General features: G+C 56.8%; 3 protein-coding genes across 3 annotated transcripts in view; 1 reads left to right on the top strand and 2 right to left on the bottom strand.

Annotated features, from left to right (window-relative positions):
* NCAPH (non-SMC condensin I complex subunit H) overlaps nucleotides 1–3,785 on the top strand; it is a 33,413-nt gene extending 29,628 nt beyond the window's left edge. The window contains exons 15-18 of the mRNA XM_014945465.1: nucleotides 2,002–2,118; nucleotides 2,355–2,437; nucleotides 2,758–2,833; nucleotides 3,286–3,785. Of these exons, the coding sequence (XP_014800951.1) occupies nucleotides 2,002–2,118; nucleotides 2,355–2,437; nucleotides 2,758–2,833; nucleotides 3,286–3,345 (336 nt within the window). The 3' untranslated portion in view covers nucleotides 3,346–3,785. The remainder of the gene's footprint in view (nucleotides 1–2,001; nucleotides 2,119–2,354; nucleotides 2,438–2,757; nucleotides 2,834–3,285) is intronic.
* Nucleotides 3,786–4,485: 700 nt separating this feature from the next.
* On the bottom strand, nucleotides 4,486–15,787 carry LOC106889942 (serine/threonine-protein kinase 10-like). Its single transcript, XM_014945463.1, has 18 exons — nucleotides 15,641–15,787; nucleotides 13,059–13,223; nucleotides 12,889–12,937; nucleotides 12,530–12,679; nucleotides 12,356–12,428; nucleotides 11,664–11,858; nucleotides 11,258–11,339; nucleotides 11,062–11,172; nucleotides 8,876–10,966; nucleotides 8,629–8,759; nucleotides 7,907–8,030; nucleotides 7,036–7,215; nucleotides 6,803–6,932; nucleotides 6,564–6,688; nucleotides 6,294–6,479; nucleotides 6,086–6,211; nucleotides 5,057–5,170; nucleotides 4,486–4,931 (listed from the first exon to the last, which is right to left on the bottom strand). Exons 1-18 carry the CDS (start codon nucleotides 15,785–15,787, stop codon nucleotides 4,824–4,826), a joined length of 4,287 nt encoding a protein of 1,428 aa, XP_014800949.1. The 3' UTR covers nucleotides 4,486–4,823.
* Nucleotides 15,788–15,829: 42 nt separating this feature from the next.
* The window catches only part of LOC106889935 (serine/threonine-protein kinase 10-like), a 17,296-nt gene continuing 17,151 nt past the window's right edge, over nucleotides 15,830–15,974 (bottom strand). Inside the window, exon 8 of the mRNA XM_014945455.1 lies at nucleotides 15,830–15,918. Within this exon, the coding sequence (XP_014800941.1) occupies nucleotides 15,830–15,918 (89 nt within the window). The remainder of the gene's footprint in view (nucleotides 15,919–15,974) is intronic.

The following is a 15,974-nucleotide window of genomic DNA, read 5'->3' as shown; positions in this document are numbered from 1 at the left end:
CTTCTCTCAAGTCACAGGCGACAGGACGAGAGGAAATGGCCTCAAGTTGTGCCAGGGGAGGTTCAGGCTGGATATTAGGAAAAAATTTTTCACGGAAAGGGTTCTCAGCCATTGGAATGGGCTGCCCAGGGAGGTGGTTGAGGCCCCATCCCTGGAGGTGTTCAAAAGACGGGTTGATGTAGTGCTGGGAGGTCTGGTTTAGTGATGATGCTCCTTGTTTGTTGTGTGGGTGTCTATTTTTGTCAGTGAGGTTGACGGTTGGACAAGATGATCTTTAAGGTCTCTTCCAACCTAGAAGATTCTGTGATTCTGTGATTCTTCCCTTCCCCAGGCATCTGTAACTCTTGCCAAATCCATTCTTGAAAACGAGAACGTGAAGGGCACCACGCTTCCCGCAGACTTCAACTATGACCCTAGCAACATTCTCCAACTCTTCCTCAAACCAGCTGTGAAGGTAAGAGTCTTCTCTACAAGCCTGCTGGCAGTCATTCCACGCAGAAGAACCCTCCCCACCAAAATGCTTCGAGTCCTTTGGGATCTTCCTCAGGGCTGGAGATGGGCCAGGGTGGCTCTTGCTGGACTGACCCACTTGTGGATGCCGGAGAAGCTGTGCTTGACTAGGGGCTTGCTAGAGGGCTGGGGTGTGAGGAGGAGGAAGAGCCAGCAGGCTGGGAAAAGGGGAGGTGATGAAGGAACAAGGGGCAGGCATTGCTTGGGAAATTATTTAGAGTTTTTCTTTTCCTGCCCCCTGGTCTTGTCCCCGTAGCTCTGCAGGACACCTCAGACAAACAGCCCCTTGGATCACGAAGACGAGATCGGCGAGTACGATTACAACAACCCCAACGACACCTCCAATTTCTGCCCTGCGTTGCAGGTAACTGCAGCAAGGAGATTTACTTTCTGTGGCCTGGATTTGATACGGGGTGGGAATAATTGAGGAAGAATCTGTGTCCAGAATCAATTACTAGGGAAAAGGAATTGGCGCTGCAGATTATGACAAAGCTGTAGGAGTCTTGCTCTGTCTCCTCACTCTGCCATCAACTAAACTTTGGTGTTTGCCAGTCAGTTTGCTGCAGAAATTCCATTCCAGCCTTTCCCATACACCTGTGCCCTAAAGCAGGAGTAAATGCCATTCCTCACCCCTGCAGTCCTCTCTGCAAAATGAGGTTTGCTCCCAGCTGTTTGGAGCCCCCGTTGAAGTAGATTTCTTCTAAAGCCTCAGCTTTCTGCCAGTCCAGAAAGCATGTCTGTGACAAGTCTCAGCTGGTCCCACACTGGCAGGAGAGCCCTCAGCTCTTATTTTTCTGTGTAGAACAGTCTTTTGATATCCTGCACTCTACATCTCCCTTGGCTTTAGCCTTAGCTCAGCCCAAGGGCCGTGGGGAGAGGCTCAATAAGAACATGTCCCATAGGGAATGTGGGCAGGTACCTGAGACACAGGTGCTCTTGTTATCTCAGTGCAGGACATCTCTAGCTCCTCTGAGATGTCCCTGGGTGGCCTCACTGCTGTATCTCTTCTTGATCAGGCTGCAGACAGCGATGATGATAATGAACCCGTCCAATTCATGGGCCAGATGGGGGAGTTCAACCTGACTGCCCACCCTGAGGGGCCGGAGCTCAACAGGCTTGTCGGCAACGCCGATATCACGACGTACGGAGAACTGAACCTCATTGCGGAGCCCCAGAAGGTAAGGACTTGTGTTGTCTCTAAGCTGTGAACTCCTCAGTGGCCAGGTCTGGAGCAAAGCTTCTCTCTCAACACCTCAGGTGGTTATGAGTCCTGAGTCAGTGGTTTCTCTAGCGCAGGACCTCCTCAGTTTGCTACTGGAGACTTTATTCCCAGATGTGTAAGAGGAAGGAATTAAAAATGAAAGGTTTAGTAGTAAGATAGCATTCCCTGTTGTTCCCAAGGAGACCCATGTTTTGATTGTCCCCACGGTCCTGACTGAGGATAGAGCTCCTGCTTCTGCTCTCAGCTAACCCCAGACAACTTTTCCTCAGGTCAATAAGATAGCAATTCAGTATGCAAAGACAGCCAAGAAAATGGACATGAGGAGGCTGAAGAAAAACATGTGGGACCTCTTGACTGATGAACAGAAGAAAGAAAAGGCAGCAGAGGTGAGTGCAGGGGGAGCCAGATACCTGTACAGGCCCCAGAATAAAAGCATGCCCTGCAGGTAACCATGCTTAACTCCCACAGAGACAATCTTGAGCAGGTTTAGCAGCAATTCCTCTCTCATAATCTTGTTCCCTTGGGATGGTTGGTAAGGACTGAGTGAAACTTGCAGTGGTTTTTCCCTGAACACAAGGCAAAGCAACAAGGTCTCAGCAACATCTGTCTTTTTGCTAAATAGGAAGATGCAGAGAAAGAGGAGGACATATCCGTGGTAGCAGGAGAGAAGGTCTTCAGCAGCATCACAAAGGAACTGCTTCACAGGTAGAGAGGCCCTAAAAAAGGTGGGACTGAAGCTGGGGGACAGACTTCAGCTGAGCTTGGGCAAACGCTGACCCCTCTGTGCCCATTACAACCAGTTTAACTGGACCCCAGTGGGGAAAAATCTCTTCTCTTGCCCTCTGGGTTTGCCTGGGGTGGCTGTGGGCTGCATCCAGCTTGGCAAATTCCTTGCTAGAGGGAGGGTAAAGGGAGAGAAAACCAGATCCCTGGGGAGGAGCTCATCTTTGGTGACCTGGTCCTTGCAGACATGCTCCATCCCTGGGGTTTCAGCTCCATCCTGACTTTTCCCTTCTCTTTTGCAGGCTGCCTTCTGTCATGGCTAAGAACCTCTCTGTCCCCTTAGCCTTCGCCTGCCTCCTGCACTTGGCGAACGAGAAGGTAAGCACAGAGTGCAGACAGGAGCCCTGGTGGGAGCAGGAGCTGAACTCTGCAGTGAAAAGCGCTGCGACCAGGGTCATTTTCTTCCTACATCAGGACTTTTCACAATTTCAGTCCCAGTTTCACACCAATAGTGAACACAAACCAGCCTCCTGTGCTGGGAAAGGCAGCCCGTGGTTCAGCACTTGCAGCATTTCCAGCCGTGCTGCTGTGTGTCCCTCCTTGTCCTTGGGTCTGGCAGCAGAGGGGTGGGCACTTTGTTGCTCAGGGTTGTTCTAAGTGTTGTGTTTCAGACTCCAAAGCTTTGGTCTTGTCTGTGCTGGTGGGGACAGAAGGGGCTGGGGTTGTTCTGAACCTTCATCACATGGGGGTTTTTTTATGCCAGGCCTTCAGACTCAGAGGGGAAGAGCCTGGCTTTGTCAAACCTTGCTTTTTTTTATTATTATTCCCAGAATCTGAAGCTGGAGGGCACAGAGGATCTGTCTGATGTCCTGGTGAAACAAGGCAACTGAGCCCTGCGTGGAGCAGAGCCCCAGGATGGAGCTCAGCTCCCCAGCTGACCAGTGCTCCCTCTGGACTTACCAGCAGCAGATTTTTCTCCTCCCAGCACCGTCGCTGGGAAATCCCACTGGTCTCTGCTCCTCCAGAAGACTTTTAAATCAAGGATGTCCTACCTAACCACAGGACCTGTACAGATGGACGGCTGCAACTCAACCTGCCCAGCTCTTGCCTTTGATCCATCAGCTCTTTCCTGGGCCGTGGAGTTCCTCTGCCTCACTGTGACCCCACCAGAAAGGCTCCTCTGTGTGTCACCTGCTGGCTGTCCCTAATTCCCAGTGTGTGGACTGACTGTTACTCACATCACCAGTTCCTCCTGTTGCCCTGTTCGTCCCCCGAAATGATTTAGTTTTTATACTGAGCTTAAAGATAATAAATTGCTACAGACTTTGTAGATGGGGAAGAAGGACTCTCCGAAAGAGGAGAGAGATTAAAATCACACCCAAGTGTTGGGGAGCAACAGGAGCAGGGCTGCTCCCCAAAGAAAGGTTGAACCAGGAGCCATCGCACGGCCAGAGCATCACCAGTGCTCCAGTACCTGAACGACATGAGCAGGACCAACCCGGAGATGTTGGCCAGGTTCAACCAAGAGTTGAGGCCACCAGGCAAGTTCACGGTGCTGGGGCAGGTCCAAGGTGAAGGCAAGAAGTCTGTCTGTGGGTCAGGATTGGGCCCAAGGCAATGAGGCAGGGAGACCAGTGCTCCCAGCGCAGCTCAGGCAGGGACTGAAGTCCTTGAGCTGAGCTTCAGTGGAGCTTCTGGGCCATGGGTGTGGGTCAAGGCCCCTCGAGAGGCGGGTCAAGGTCATTAGGGCTCATTAGTGCCCTCAGGGCCCTGACGAGGTGGGTGCTGCTCCATGAAGGGTGGTGGAGCCTGGACTTGGCTCCAGTGCTCACCCTGTGCTGCCACCTCTGTCCCCAAGGCCATCTCTGGCCCAGAGGCTGGACATGGGACCCCCCCTCCTCCCTGAGAGTGCAGCCTGGGGGGCACAGGCCATGCCAATAGGGTGCAAAATGAGGGGTTTTAAGTAAAATAGCCACAAACAGGGACTTTCTTCAAAAAAGGCTGTATTTCCTTGAGGTACAATTCAGCTGAGGGGACATCCCCACGGGAAGTGCCACCAACCCCTCTGTACCCACAACTTGGAGACCAGTGGGGTGACTTCCCCGAGGGGCTTCTGGGGTGACTGGGGGGTGGCAGCGCCTGTGTCACCTCAGTCCCTCCAGCGTGGCCAGGGAGGGTGGGCTTGAACACACCCCATGGTTGCCCCCCAGAATCCATACCACGTCCTGCCCGGCTGCTCAGCGTCCCCGGGGCAGCTGCCCCTAGTGTCACCTTTGAGATCCTTTGGTCCCATCTCCCAGAAGAACCATGGGGACCTGTCCCCAGGCAGCTTCCCACCTCTCGCTCCCCAGTACTCCCCAGTGGAGCTTCAGGAGGGGAGATGGAAGAAGCGGGTGATCCTGTTGCTGCTGTGGGCTCCCTGCAGCCCTCCTCGCCGCTGCACCGGCAGCGAGTTCCCCAGTTCCTCCTCCAGCATCTGGAGGACAGAAGAAACACCACCATGGCCCTTGTGGCCCTGCGCCGTAGGGTCTTGGGGCGAGGAGAGCAGCCCACCATGAGCCAGGATGGGGAGAAGATGGCTTGGACCACAGGACAACTCACCTCCTTGCGGGCAACCAGCCGTTGCTTCCACTCGCTGAGCTCCATGGCGTGCTCCTCATCCAGCCGCCCCAGCTGCCTCCTCTCCTGCTCTGCCAAGAGGTTCATCTTCTCCTTCTGGGAGAGGGGAGGTGGAAAGGGGAAGGAAGGTGCTGGAGGAGAGGTAACAGGGGGGTGGGAAGACCCCCCCACCCCGGGGGTGGACAGTTTTCACAGAATCACAGAATCTTAGTGGTTGGAAGGGACCTCTGAGATCATCGAGTCCAACCACAAAAAAAAAACAAAAAACCAACAAACAAATGCAGAACACACCACACCAAACGCCCACCAAAACCACTGCACCCACCAGCTAAACCCCACACTCAACATCTCACCATAAACCAATAACCTTGGGCACTAGAGCATGCCCTGAAGAGCCATGTCTATACGTTTCTTAAATCCCTCCAGGGATGGTGACTCCACCACCTCCCTGGGCAGGCTGGTCCAGTGCCTGACCACTCTCTCAGGAAAGTAATTCTTTCTAATATCTAATCTGAATCTCCCCTGCCCCAACTTCAGACCATTTCCTCTGGTCTTGTCGTTCGTCCTTTGGGAGAAGAGGCCAACACCTGCCTCTCTACACCCTCCTTTCAGGTAGTTGTAGAGGGCAATGAGGTCTCCCCTCAGCCTCCTCTTCTCCAAACTAAACATGCCCAGTTCCCTCAGCCTCTCCTCATAGGACTTGTTCTCCAGACCCCTCCCCAGCTTGGTGGCTCTCCTCTGGACACACTCCAGCCCTTCAATGTCTTTCCTGTAGTGAGGGGCCCAAAACTGAACACAGCCCTCGAGGTGAGGCCTCACCAGTGCCCAGTCCAGAGGCACGATGACTTCCCTACTCCTGCTGGCCACGCTATTCCTGATACAGGCCAGGATGCCATTGGTCCTCTTGGCCACCTGGGCACACTGCTGGCTCACGTTAAGCCTGCTGTCTACCAACACCCCCAGGTCCTTTTCTTCTGGGCAGCTTTCCAGTTTTGCAGTGGTCCCCTGTACCTGCATCTGCTCCAGCTCTGCCAGGCTCTCCGCCTGCTGCTGCTGCAACTGCTGCAGCTGCTGCAACTGCTGCTCCTGCTGCTGCTGCGCCTCCGCGCGCTGCCGCCTCTCCTCCTGCTGCGCAAACTGCCACAGGGAACAGCTTCGTGAGGACTTTGTCCATGTTTTGTCCTGGGCAACCTCATTGGCCCCGGACATGTCCTCGTACCTGCTTGGCCCTCTCCCTTTGCTTGGCCCCGTTGGTCTCCTGGGTCTTCAGGTTGTCCTTGAAGAGGGCCAGGCGGGTTTTGGCGTCGCAGCGCTGGCTTTTCAGCAGCTGAGCCCTCTCCTGCGCCTGCTGGCTCTTCAGATCCTCCAGCAAGAGCTGGTGGAAGCGGTTCATCCTCTCCCTCTCCTGGGAAAGGGGCAGGAGATGAGCCAGGAGAAGGGTGGGGACCCTCCAGGGATGGGGGACCGTGGCCAGTGGTTCCCACCTCACCTTCTCGTGGCGCTTGTGGAGCTGTTGCCTCTGCAGTGCGTGCTGCTCCTTCACCTGCTGCCTGAAGAGCTGGTACTTCTCCTGCAGGTGCCCTTGCTCCATGCTCCACACCACCAACTCACGGGCTGCCGGGCAAGACCACAGCACCATGAGCACCTCCAAAAACCCCCAGCCAGACCCCCTGCTCCTCTCCCCAAGAACCCTCCCATCCTCCTCCTCCTCCTCCCAGCCCGGTGCACCTCTCCTGAGGCTATGGATCTTGTTGATGCACTCCCAGTCGATGGATGTCATCTTCTTCTTGTGGTCCTGGACAACCCTCTGCAGGGCTGCGTTGAGTTCCTCTTGCTGCTGCTGCAGGAACCGCTGCTCCTGCGGGCAGCAAATGGAGGAGCTTGGTCCCAGCACTCAGGGATGATGTCCCCAGGCTCCTGGTGGCACGGCTAGGGGAGCCACCACTGTCCCGGCCACTCACCTCTTTCTTATCACCCTTCAGCTCTTGCATCCTCTTCTCACAGTCCTTCTCCTGGAGGGACTTGAGGCGTTTGGCCTCCTCTTGCAGCCTGGCTGTGTACTCGAGCTCCTGACGGTCCTTCAGCTGCTGGTAGCGCCGCTCCGAGCTCTCCACCTCCCGGTCGTAAAACTCCTTCTTGCTCTGCCGTGCAGACATGGTTAATCACAGAATCACAGAATTTTCTAGGTTGGAAGGGACCTTAAAGATCATCTTGTCCAACCGTCAACCTCACTGACAAAAATAGACACCCACACAACAAACAAGGAGCATCATCACTAAACCAGACCTCCCAGCACTACATCAACCCGGCTTTTGAACACCTCCAAGGATGGGGCCTCAACCCCCTCCCTGGGCAGCCCATTCCAAGGGCTGAGAACCCTTTCAGTGAAAAAATTTTTCCTAATATCCAGCCTGAACCTCCCCTGGTGTAACTTGAGGCCATTTCCTCTCGTCCTGTCGCCTGTGACTTGAGAGAAGAGACCGACCCCCATCTCTCTACACCCTCCTTTCAGGGAGTTGGAGAGAGCAAGAAGGTCTCCCCTCAGCCTCCTCTTCTCCAGGCTGAATAACCCCAGCTCCCTCAGCCTCTCCTCATCAGACTTATTCTCCAGACCCCTCACCATCTTTGTTGCCCTTCTCTGGACCCGCTCCAGCACCTCGATGTCTTTTTTATGGTAGGGGGCCATAGGTAGGTAATGGAGCTGCAGGGACCAGAAGTGGCCACCAAAGCCCCCGTAGATCCCTGGCATCTCCCACAGTGGGACCCCACCACCCTTTTGCACGTCTCCTTCTCTGACCACATCCTGGCATCAAGGGATGATGCTCCGGTTACCATCATCTCCTGCTCGATGTGACGAAACATCTGCTCCCGCTGCTGGTGAAACTTCTGCTCCAGCTGGCTCTGGGCTCGCTGCTCTTCCTTCTGCAGCACCCGCAGCTCGCGGAGCTCCTGCCGCCTAAAGGTTTTGGGGGATCAGGGTGAGAGGGAGGCCCTGGAGGCACCTCTCTCCCAGGATGGCTGACTTGTAGGTGGCTAAAGGTAGGGAGCAGCTCTGCGCTGGTGCAACATCACAGAGAAGACTTTCTCCAGCAAGAAGGAAGATGGGATGCCTGTTGGTCCATGCCTGTTGGTCCATGGTGGCCATGCTTCCAAGCTCAGCTGATGTTGCTGCCCCTTCATCTCCCCTTTTATCCTTTCCTGCTCTCCTTGGGTGACACGAGAGCTTATAGGAGAAGACTTTCCCCTCTCCTTTCCTTAAGCTGCCTCCTGGACGCACCAGAAATGGGGCTGGACAATGTTTTGGTTCCTCCTATGTCCCTCCAACACAGCCCTGAGGATGCAGGGAAGGGCTTGCTCGTGGTCTCCTGCTGGAGTTAACCCCAGCCAGGGAGGCAGATGGGTTTTCCAAGCCTGGAGGTCAAGCACTTTTGTCTTTGCAGAGCCCAAACAGACCCATCCTCTCTCCTTCACCCTCCCCTCTTTGCCCCTGGTCCTCCTTGTCCAGAAACGGGTGGGGGATGCCTGGTGGCCCCCCAGCTAGCAGCATCACTCACCGAGCCGAGCGCACCATCTCATCCCTCGCCCCAGCCTTGCCGACGGTCCTGGCGGTCGTCACGCTCACCTCCTCCCCATCCACAACAAACCTCCGGGTTTTCTTGACCGTCTTTTGGAGTGAGGTGGGTTCCTGTGATCAGGAGCAACACTTTGAGCTCAGATGGCCCAAAACTACGTTAACCCAACACGGAAGCCCATGAAAGGGATGACAGCTTCACGTGGCCATGTTACCTGCAAGCTCCTCACCTGCTGGGCTTCTTCAGCAGAGGGGAAAGACTGTGCTGCTGCAGGGAGGACACTTGGACCTTCTTGTACATCTTCAGGGTTTTCCACAGGGTATGGTTCTTCTCCTTGCTTTGATGTGATGGATGGATCTGGTGTGTTCCCACCTTCCCATGCTGCCCGCGCCTGGGAAGAGGTGTGCACAAGGGCAGCGTCAAAGCTCATAGTCTTTGTGGCCTTTGGATGGCCACCAAGGGCTTCCTGGAGCTCAGGCACTGCTCCATGACCCTCCAAGCCACCCATCTCCTGTCCAGGTCCATCCTTTGATGGCTCTTCAGGAGCTGGAGCAACCTGCACCCCGTCTTCTCCAAGCTCTCCATCATTTCCATCTTGTCCCTTCTGGACATTCCCATGAGCAGCTTCTGGCTGGTTGTTTCCGTGGCTGTTTTCTACTTTCTCTTCTGTTTCTTCTTCAACAGGCTCCGGGATCTCCATGGGGGATGAATCCTCTGCTGAATTTTGAGCCTCCTCACTTGCAGGTCCCTCTCCTGCACACGCTGCAGAGGATGCCTTGGGTTCCTCTCCTGTCAGCATCGCTTTCCCCAGGCTGGTTGCATCTCCCGTTGGGTTATGGTCTCCAATCAAACAACCTTTAACAATATCCTCTTCCAATTTTACTTCTGCTGGCACCAGGGCTTCCTCAGGAGAAGTTTCCACCCCAGTTTCAGCGTTACCTGTGGCTTCCTCCTCGCTCCTCCCCACCTCCTGCCCAGCCAGGTCCAGGGGGTCAGCACTGGGCTCACACATGGCCGAGTTTCTCTCCCCATTGTTCCTTTCTCCAGCCTCTCCTGGACCAGCTGAGGGCTCCTGCCACCCCTTGAGAACATCTGATCCCACCACTGTCTCCTCTGTCACACTGGGCATCAGTGATTCTTCACCCCGTGGCACCCTCTCCTCCACCGGCTCAGTCTCCCGAGGCTCTCCAGCACCCATGGGTCCCCTCCCTGCTCCATCACCTTCCTTCCCAAGATTATCTTCATCCCTGGTGGAGCCAACCTCAACCTGCTCAGTCTCCCCAGGCTCTCCAGCACCCATGGGTCCCCTCCCTGCTCCATCACCATCCTTCCCAAGAACATCTTCATCCCTGGTGGAGCCACCCTCAGCCTCAGCCTGCTCAGTCTCCCCGGGCTCTCCAGCACCCTCAGGTTTCATGGATCCCCTCCTTGCCCCATCACCATCCTTCCTAAAGCCATCTTCAGCCCCAATGGAGCCAACCTCAACCTTCATGTCTAGCAACGACCGAGTAACCCGATGCTGATGTTCTGCCAGTGGCTTGAAGCTTTGGGATTTGGTCCCCATGGTCCACAGGTCCAGGGCTGCCACCAGCTGCCCCATGGCCAAGACTCTGCGCCAGTCCCCGTCCGTGGGCGCAGGCAGGGCCAGTGAGTTACAAGTAGGGTCTCTGCTTGACTCCTCTTTTGTGTCACTTTTGGGGGTCAAAATGGGGCTCAGTTGGGCTGCAAGCTGTCCCTCCATCGACGTTTTGGCCACCGATGATGCGTTAGCCCATTGACTTTCCTCCTGGGGCTCTGCCTTGGGTCCAACCTGGTCTACCTTCAGCTCTTGCAGTTCAGCAAGGTCTCCTGCCCGCTGTGGTCCTGAGGGGAGCTCAGCCACGTGGCAGGGGGTCCCCAGAGGGCTGGTCTCCTCCTCTTGACACCCTTGAACTTCTCCTCCTGCCTCTGCTGGGACTGGTGTCCCTTGAGGAGCATCCAGCACCGTAGTCTCCAACCCACTTGGCTCTGCCCCATGCTGTTCCGTAGCTGTTTCTTGGGACTTCATCCCTCCAAAAAACGACCTGCGCTGCATCAGCTTCAGAAACTCAGAGGACCTCTTCGCGGTGAGCCTCACGGAGCCCACGAACTCAGGCGAGGACCTCCTCCTCATGTGCTTCAAGAAGTCAGATGCTCTCTTGGTCCTGGGCTCTGCCACCACCTGGACATCGGATGGGATGCCTGGTTCCTTGTTGTCTCTCTCCGCTTCATCCAGGGGCTGATGCTCCAGGGGAACCCCCGGGGTTGGGGGGCAGGAGGACTCTCCACTCTCCTGCCCAGGCTGTGGGGTGGACAACAAGGGCAGAGGTGAGGCTCAACAAGCTCATGGAAAGGGTTGGAGGGATCCTGCACTCCAGCCGGCCACTACTCACGCACCGAGGGGACCGGACCTTCCTCCTCATCCTCTTCCTCCAGCACATCAGCTCGGGCTTCGGCCACCAGCTCCCGGAGCGGCCGCTTGTCGGAGATGCCCGCCACAAAGGGGTGCTGGGTGGGAGTGAGGGACGTGAGTGGGGTCAGCACTGGAGATGGGTCCCACCACCCCGGGGAAGTGCCGATGGGTGCTACCAACCTGCAGGAGCTGGCTGGCCGACCACCGCGCCTCAGGGCTCTTCTCCAAGGATTTCCTCAGGAAGTCCTTGAAATCTTCAGACCTGTGGGATGGTCCCTGTGAACACGGGGCCAGAAGCTCCCTGTCACCCCCACTGCAGACCCCACAGACCTTGGGGTGATGCTAGGGGCACCCAGGCAGGAGGTCCCCACCCCAGTGGTGTCACCTTCTGCAGGCAAAGCTGGTGTGATGGGTGGCATGGTACCACCTCTGGAGCTGGGCTTGGAGGAATCATGACTAGCATCACTTGTGGTCCAAGAGCCCACACCAGTTGCCCAGACGTGGCTTTAGAGCAAGAGCTGCCCTATGGGACAACTTCTCCCACCGTCACCCAATGCTGGAGTGACTTCTCCATACGGGGACTCACCACTTCTTGGGGTGACGCAAGGTGGGCGGCTGGGACTTGGCGATCTTCAGCAGCACCCGGAGGGGGTTCAGCTCATGGTAGGGGGGCTCCATCTCAGCCATCTCAATCAGCGTGATGCCCAGTGACCAGATGTCAGCCTTGTAGCTGTAGGGGTTCTCCTTGGACGTCTCACACTGCACCACCTCCGGGGCCATCCTGAGCAATGGGACAGAGGGGAAGAGGTCCAGTCTGTCCCAGGCTGGGATCTCCCCCTGAAACCAAACCCTCTGGAGACAACCCTACAGGCAGAAGATGTGAGATGCAACCTCAACTCTTCCAACGATCCTGAGCAATGGGACAGAGGGGAAGAGGTCCAGTCTGTCCCGGGCTGGGATCTCCCCCTGCAACCAAACCCTCTGGAGACAACCCTACAGGCAGAAGATGTGAGATGCAACCTCAACTCTTCCAGCCTTCTACCCCAGGAAGGCTTCCACCCACCAACACCCCAACGTGTCCTCCCCGTGCTACTGAGAAGCCAACCCTGGAGACAATGTTGGCCAGAAGAGGAAAGATCTGGTTTCTTGAGGTGCTCCTGGTGTCGAGGAGCCTGTTGTGAGGACCCGCAGGAGAAGCAGCACACGTGGGGTCCACCATCCCACCTGCCTGCGCTCTTGAATCCCACCATCCCCAGGGAATTCCTGCCCCACACCTACCAGTACGGGGTGCCGATGAAGGACACTCGGCGCTGGACGGTGCTGGAGTTTTTGGCCGAGACACCAAAATCAGCTGCAGAGCAGAAACCAGCAGTTGGAGAGGATCCTTGGGGGCGAAGCCCCCCCTCCAGCCCCACCTCTGCCCCAGGGGACCCCGATTCCCCCAGGACTCACCCAGCTTGACGTCCCCGTCGAGGGTGAGGAGGACGTTTCCAGCCTTCACATCCCTGTGGATGATCTTGCAGCCGTGCAGGTACTGCAGCGCCAGGAGCAGCTGCTTGCAGGCCGCCCGGATCTGCTCCTCCGTCAGCCCTTTCTCCAGCTCTGCCATTAGCGCAAACGAACCCCGCCGCTAACGATGCCTCCTGCCCAGCACCCCCCCACACACACCAAACCGGGGAGGGAGGTGGTGGTACCCAGAGGAAGATGCACCCCAACCCATCCTCCCTCCTGCAGACACCGCACAAACCCGGGATGTGAAATTTGACAATCCCATCCCAAACCCTCCGATGGAAAAAAACACGTTTATTTACCCAAAATCGCTGCATCCACGGCCCCTCCGGGACAAAACTCCACCAGGATCTGCAGGGAGAGGTTTCCAACCCAGGTCTGAAAGCGTGTCCCCTCCAGAGTGTGTGTGTGTCCCCCTCAAGCAGGTGGTGGCACCCCAAGGTGAGGTGGTGACCAACCCTCCTCAGCTCACCCAGAGCCGCCCGTTCCAGTAGAGCGCGTCCAGCAGCTTGGTGATGTTGGGGTGGTCGCAGCAAGCCAAGATCTCGATCTCCACCACGTAGTCCTCCAGCTCCTCCTCGCTCGGGGTCTCGATCACCTTGGCGGCCGCCAACGCCCCCGTCACCTTGTTCTGTGCCTGGGATTGGGGAGGGAAAGGGTAGATTTCACGGGGGACTTGTGGGGGACACAAGGAGCAGCCCCACAATTTTTGGCGAGGGGGAAGCTTGGACCCATCACATCCCTCCCCAGGTGCTTGGTGCCACCAAGCCAAATGCCGGGGATGGACATGAGGACCTCACTGTCCCCAGAGACAGGAAGGAAAGGGATTCTTGGCCACCCTGTGCATGGGGCTGACGTGCAGGTGGCCCTGGTGTGACCGTGCCACCCTGTGCTTGGGTTCCAGAGCATCCCCCTAGATCCCAAACCCTCTTGGTGGGTCCCAGAGCATCTCACTGTATCCAAAACCTTTTGTACAGGTCCTGGAGCATCCCACTGTATCCCAGAACCTTCTGCTCCTGGTGTCACCATGCCACCTTCTGCTTGGGTTCCAGAGCATCCCACTGTATCCCAAAACCTTTGTACAGGTCCTGGAGTGTGCCACTGTATCCCAAACCCTCTTGGTGGCTTCTGGAGCATCCCTCTGTATCACCAAACCTTCTGCTCCTGGTGTCACCATGCCACCTTCTGCTGGGCTTCCAGAGCATCCCCCTGTATCCTAAACCCTCTTGGAGGGTCCCAGAGCATCCTGCTGTACCCCAAAAACCTTCTATCCCCAGTGGGTCTGTACCACTCTGTGTGTGGGTCCCAGAGCATCCCCCTGGATCCCAAGCCCTCTTGGTGGCTCCCAGAGCATCTCACTGTGTCCCAAACCTTTCATACAAGTCCCGGAGCATCCCACTGTATCCCAGAACCTTCTGCTCCTGGTTTGGCCATGCCACCTTCTGCTTGGCTTCCAGAGCATCCCCCTGGATCCCAAATCCTCTTGGTGGGTCCTGGAGCATCCTGTTGTATCCCAAACCCTCTTGGTGGGTCCCAGAGCATCCCACTGTATCCCAAAAGCCTCTGTGGGTCCTGGAGCATCCCACTGTATCCCAAACCTTTTGTAAAGGCCCTGGAGCATCCCAGGACTTTCTGCTCCTGGTGTGGCCATGCCACCTTGTGCTTGGGTTTCAAAGCATCCCCCTGGATCCCAAATCCTCTTGGTGGGTCCTGGAGCATCCCACTGTATCCCAAAACCTTCTGCCCCCAGTGTGCCCATACCACTCTGTGTGTGGGTCCCAGAGCATCCCGCTGTATTGTGAAACCTGTGTATAGGTCCTGGAGCATCTCCCTGGATCTCAAACCCTCTTGGTGGGTCCCAGAGCACCCCCCTGTATCCCAAACCTTTTGTAAAGGTCCTGGAGCATCCCACTGTATCCCAGAACCTTCTGCTCCTGGTGTGGCCGTGCCACCTTGTGCCTGTGTACCAGAGCATCCCCCTGGATCCCAAAACCCTGTGCCTGGGTCCCAGAGCATCCCACTGTATCCCAAACCCTCTTGGCGGGTCCCAGAGCATCCCACTGTATCCCAAAAGCTTTGTACAGGTCCTGGAGCATCCCAGTGTATCCCAGAACCTTCTGCTCCTGGTTTGGCCATGCCACCTTGTGCTTGGGTTCCAGAGCATCCTGCTGGATCCCAAACCCTCTTGGTGGGTCCTGGAGCATCCCAAACCCTCTTGGTGGGTCCCAGAGCATCCCCCTGTATCCCAAACCTTTAATACAGGTCCTGGAGCATCCCACTGTATCCCAGGACCTTCTGCCTCTGGTGTGGCCATGCCACCTTGTGCTTGGGTTTCAAAGCATCCCCCTGGATCCCAAATCCTCTTGGTGGGTCCTGGAGCATCCCACTGTATCCCAAACCCTCTTGGTGGCTCCCAGAGGATCTCACTGTATCCCAAACCTTTTGTACAGGTCCTGGAGCATCCCCCTGGATCCCAAATCCTCACAGCTACAGCGAAGGTCATCACGGGGGGCTCAGCAACCCCTTCCCAGGGACCTTTCGGTGGTGAAACCCCAACCCTCGAGTGGTGCTGAGGGATTCAGTCGCCCCGAAAACAGCGGAAAGAAGAGAGGGGATGAGTTTGGCCACCACAAGCCCAGCTGGGGCCAGCCCCATCGCTGCCGAGTGCCACCAGGTGCCGGAAGGTGGCTGCTGCCGAGCAGCAAATTGGGGTTTCCTGTCGCGCTCGGGCCCAGCACCGTGGTTTTCAGAGAAAAACATCCCCCCTCTCAACCCCCTCGCGCCACCCAAGGGGGCAAACACCCCCCGGTGAAGGGGCCAGCGCCGGGACCCCGTGTCTCTCCCGGTGCCACGGTCGGGGACGGGGCTGAGCCATCCCCGGGGGCAGGACCCCACCATCCCCGGTGAGAAATTTGGGGCCGTTTGGTGGCTTTTTAGCATCTCGCACGCCGGAAGCTGCACACGATGCAAGGCAACACAGATAAAATAAAGCATTTGTAAAGCCCCCCAAGGGTGCCGGAGGGGTTTTTGGGGTTGGGGAAGGGGTTTTCCTACCTTAAAGACCTTGCCAAAGGCGCCATCGCCCAGTTCTCCCAGCACCAGCCAGGCCTCCTCGGGGTCCACGTCCCGCCGGAGGTGCTGGTACTGCCTGGGTGGCTTCTTCTTCTCTGAAAAGCCAAAAAGCCGCCGGAGAAAAGCCATGGGGCCACCTCCATGCAGGGGAAAAAAGGGGCTCGAGCTCTTTCACCTTCGCTGCCCCTCAGCGGTGGCGGCTTCTTCTTCTTCTTCCTCCTCCTCCTCCTCCTCCTCGGCGGGCAGGAAGGGGCTGAGCGCTGCCCCCGGACCGCGCAGGATGTGTCGCGAGGTGGAGGTGCCCCAAAAAAAAAAA

Source organism: Calidris pugnax, unplaced genomic scaffold (assembly GCF_001431845.1).
Source record: "Calidris pugnax isolate Ruff unplaced genomic scaffold, ASM143184v1 scaffold120, whole genome shotgun sequence".
Lineage (NCBI taxonomy): Eukaryota > Metazoa > Chordata > Aves > Charadriiformes > Scolopacidae > Calidris > Calidris pugnax.
The sequence above is the reverse complement of the archived record's forward strand: the minus strand, read 5'-3'. Positions and strand labels throughout refer to the sequence as shown.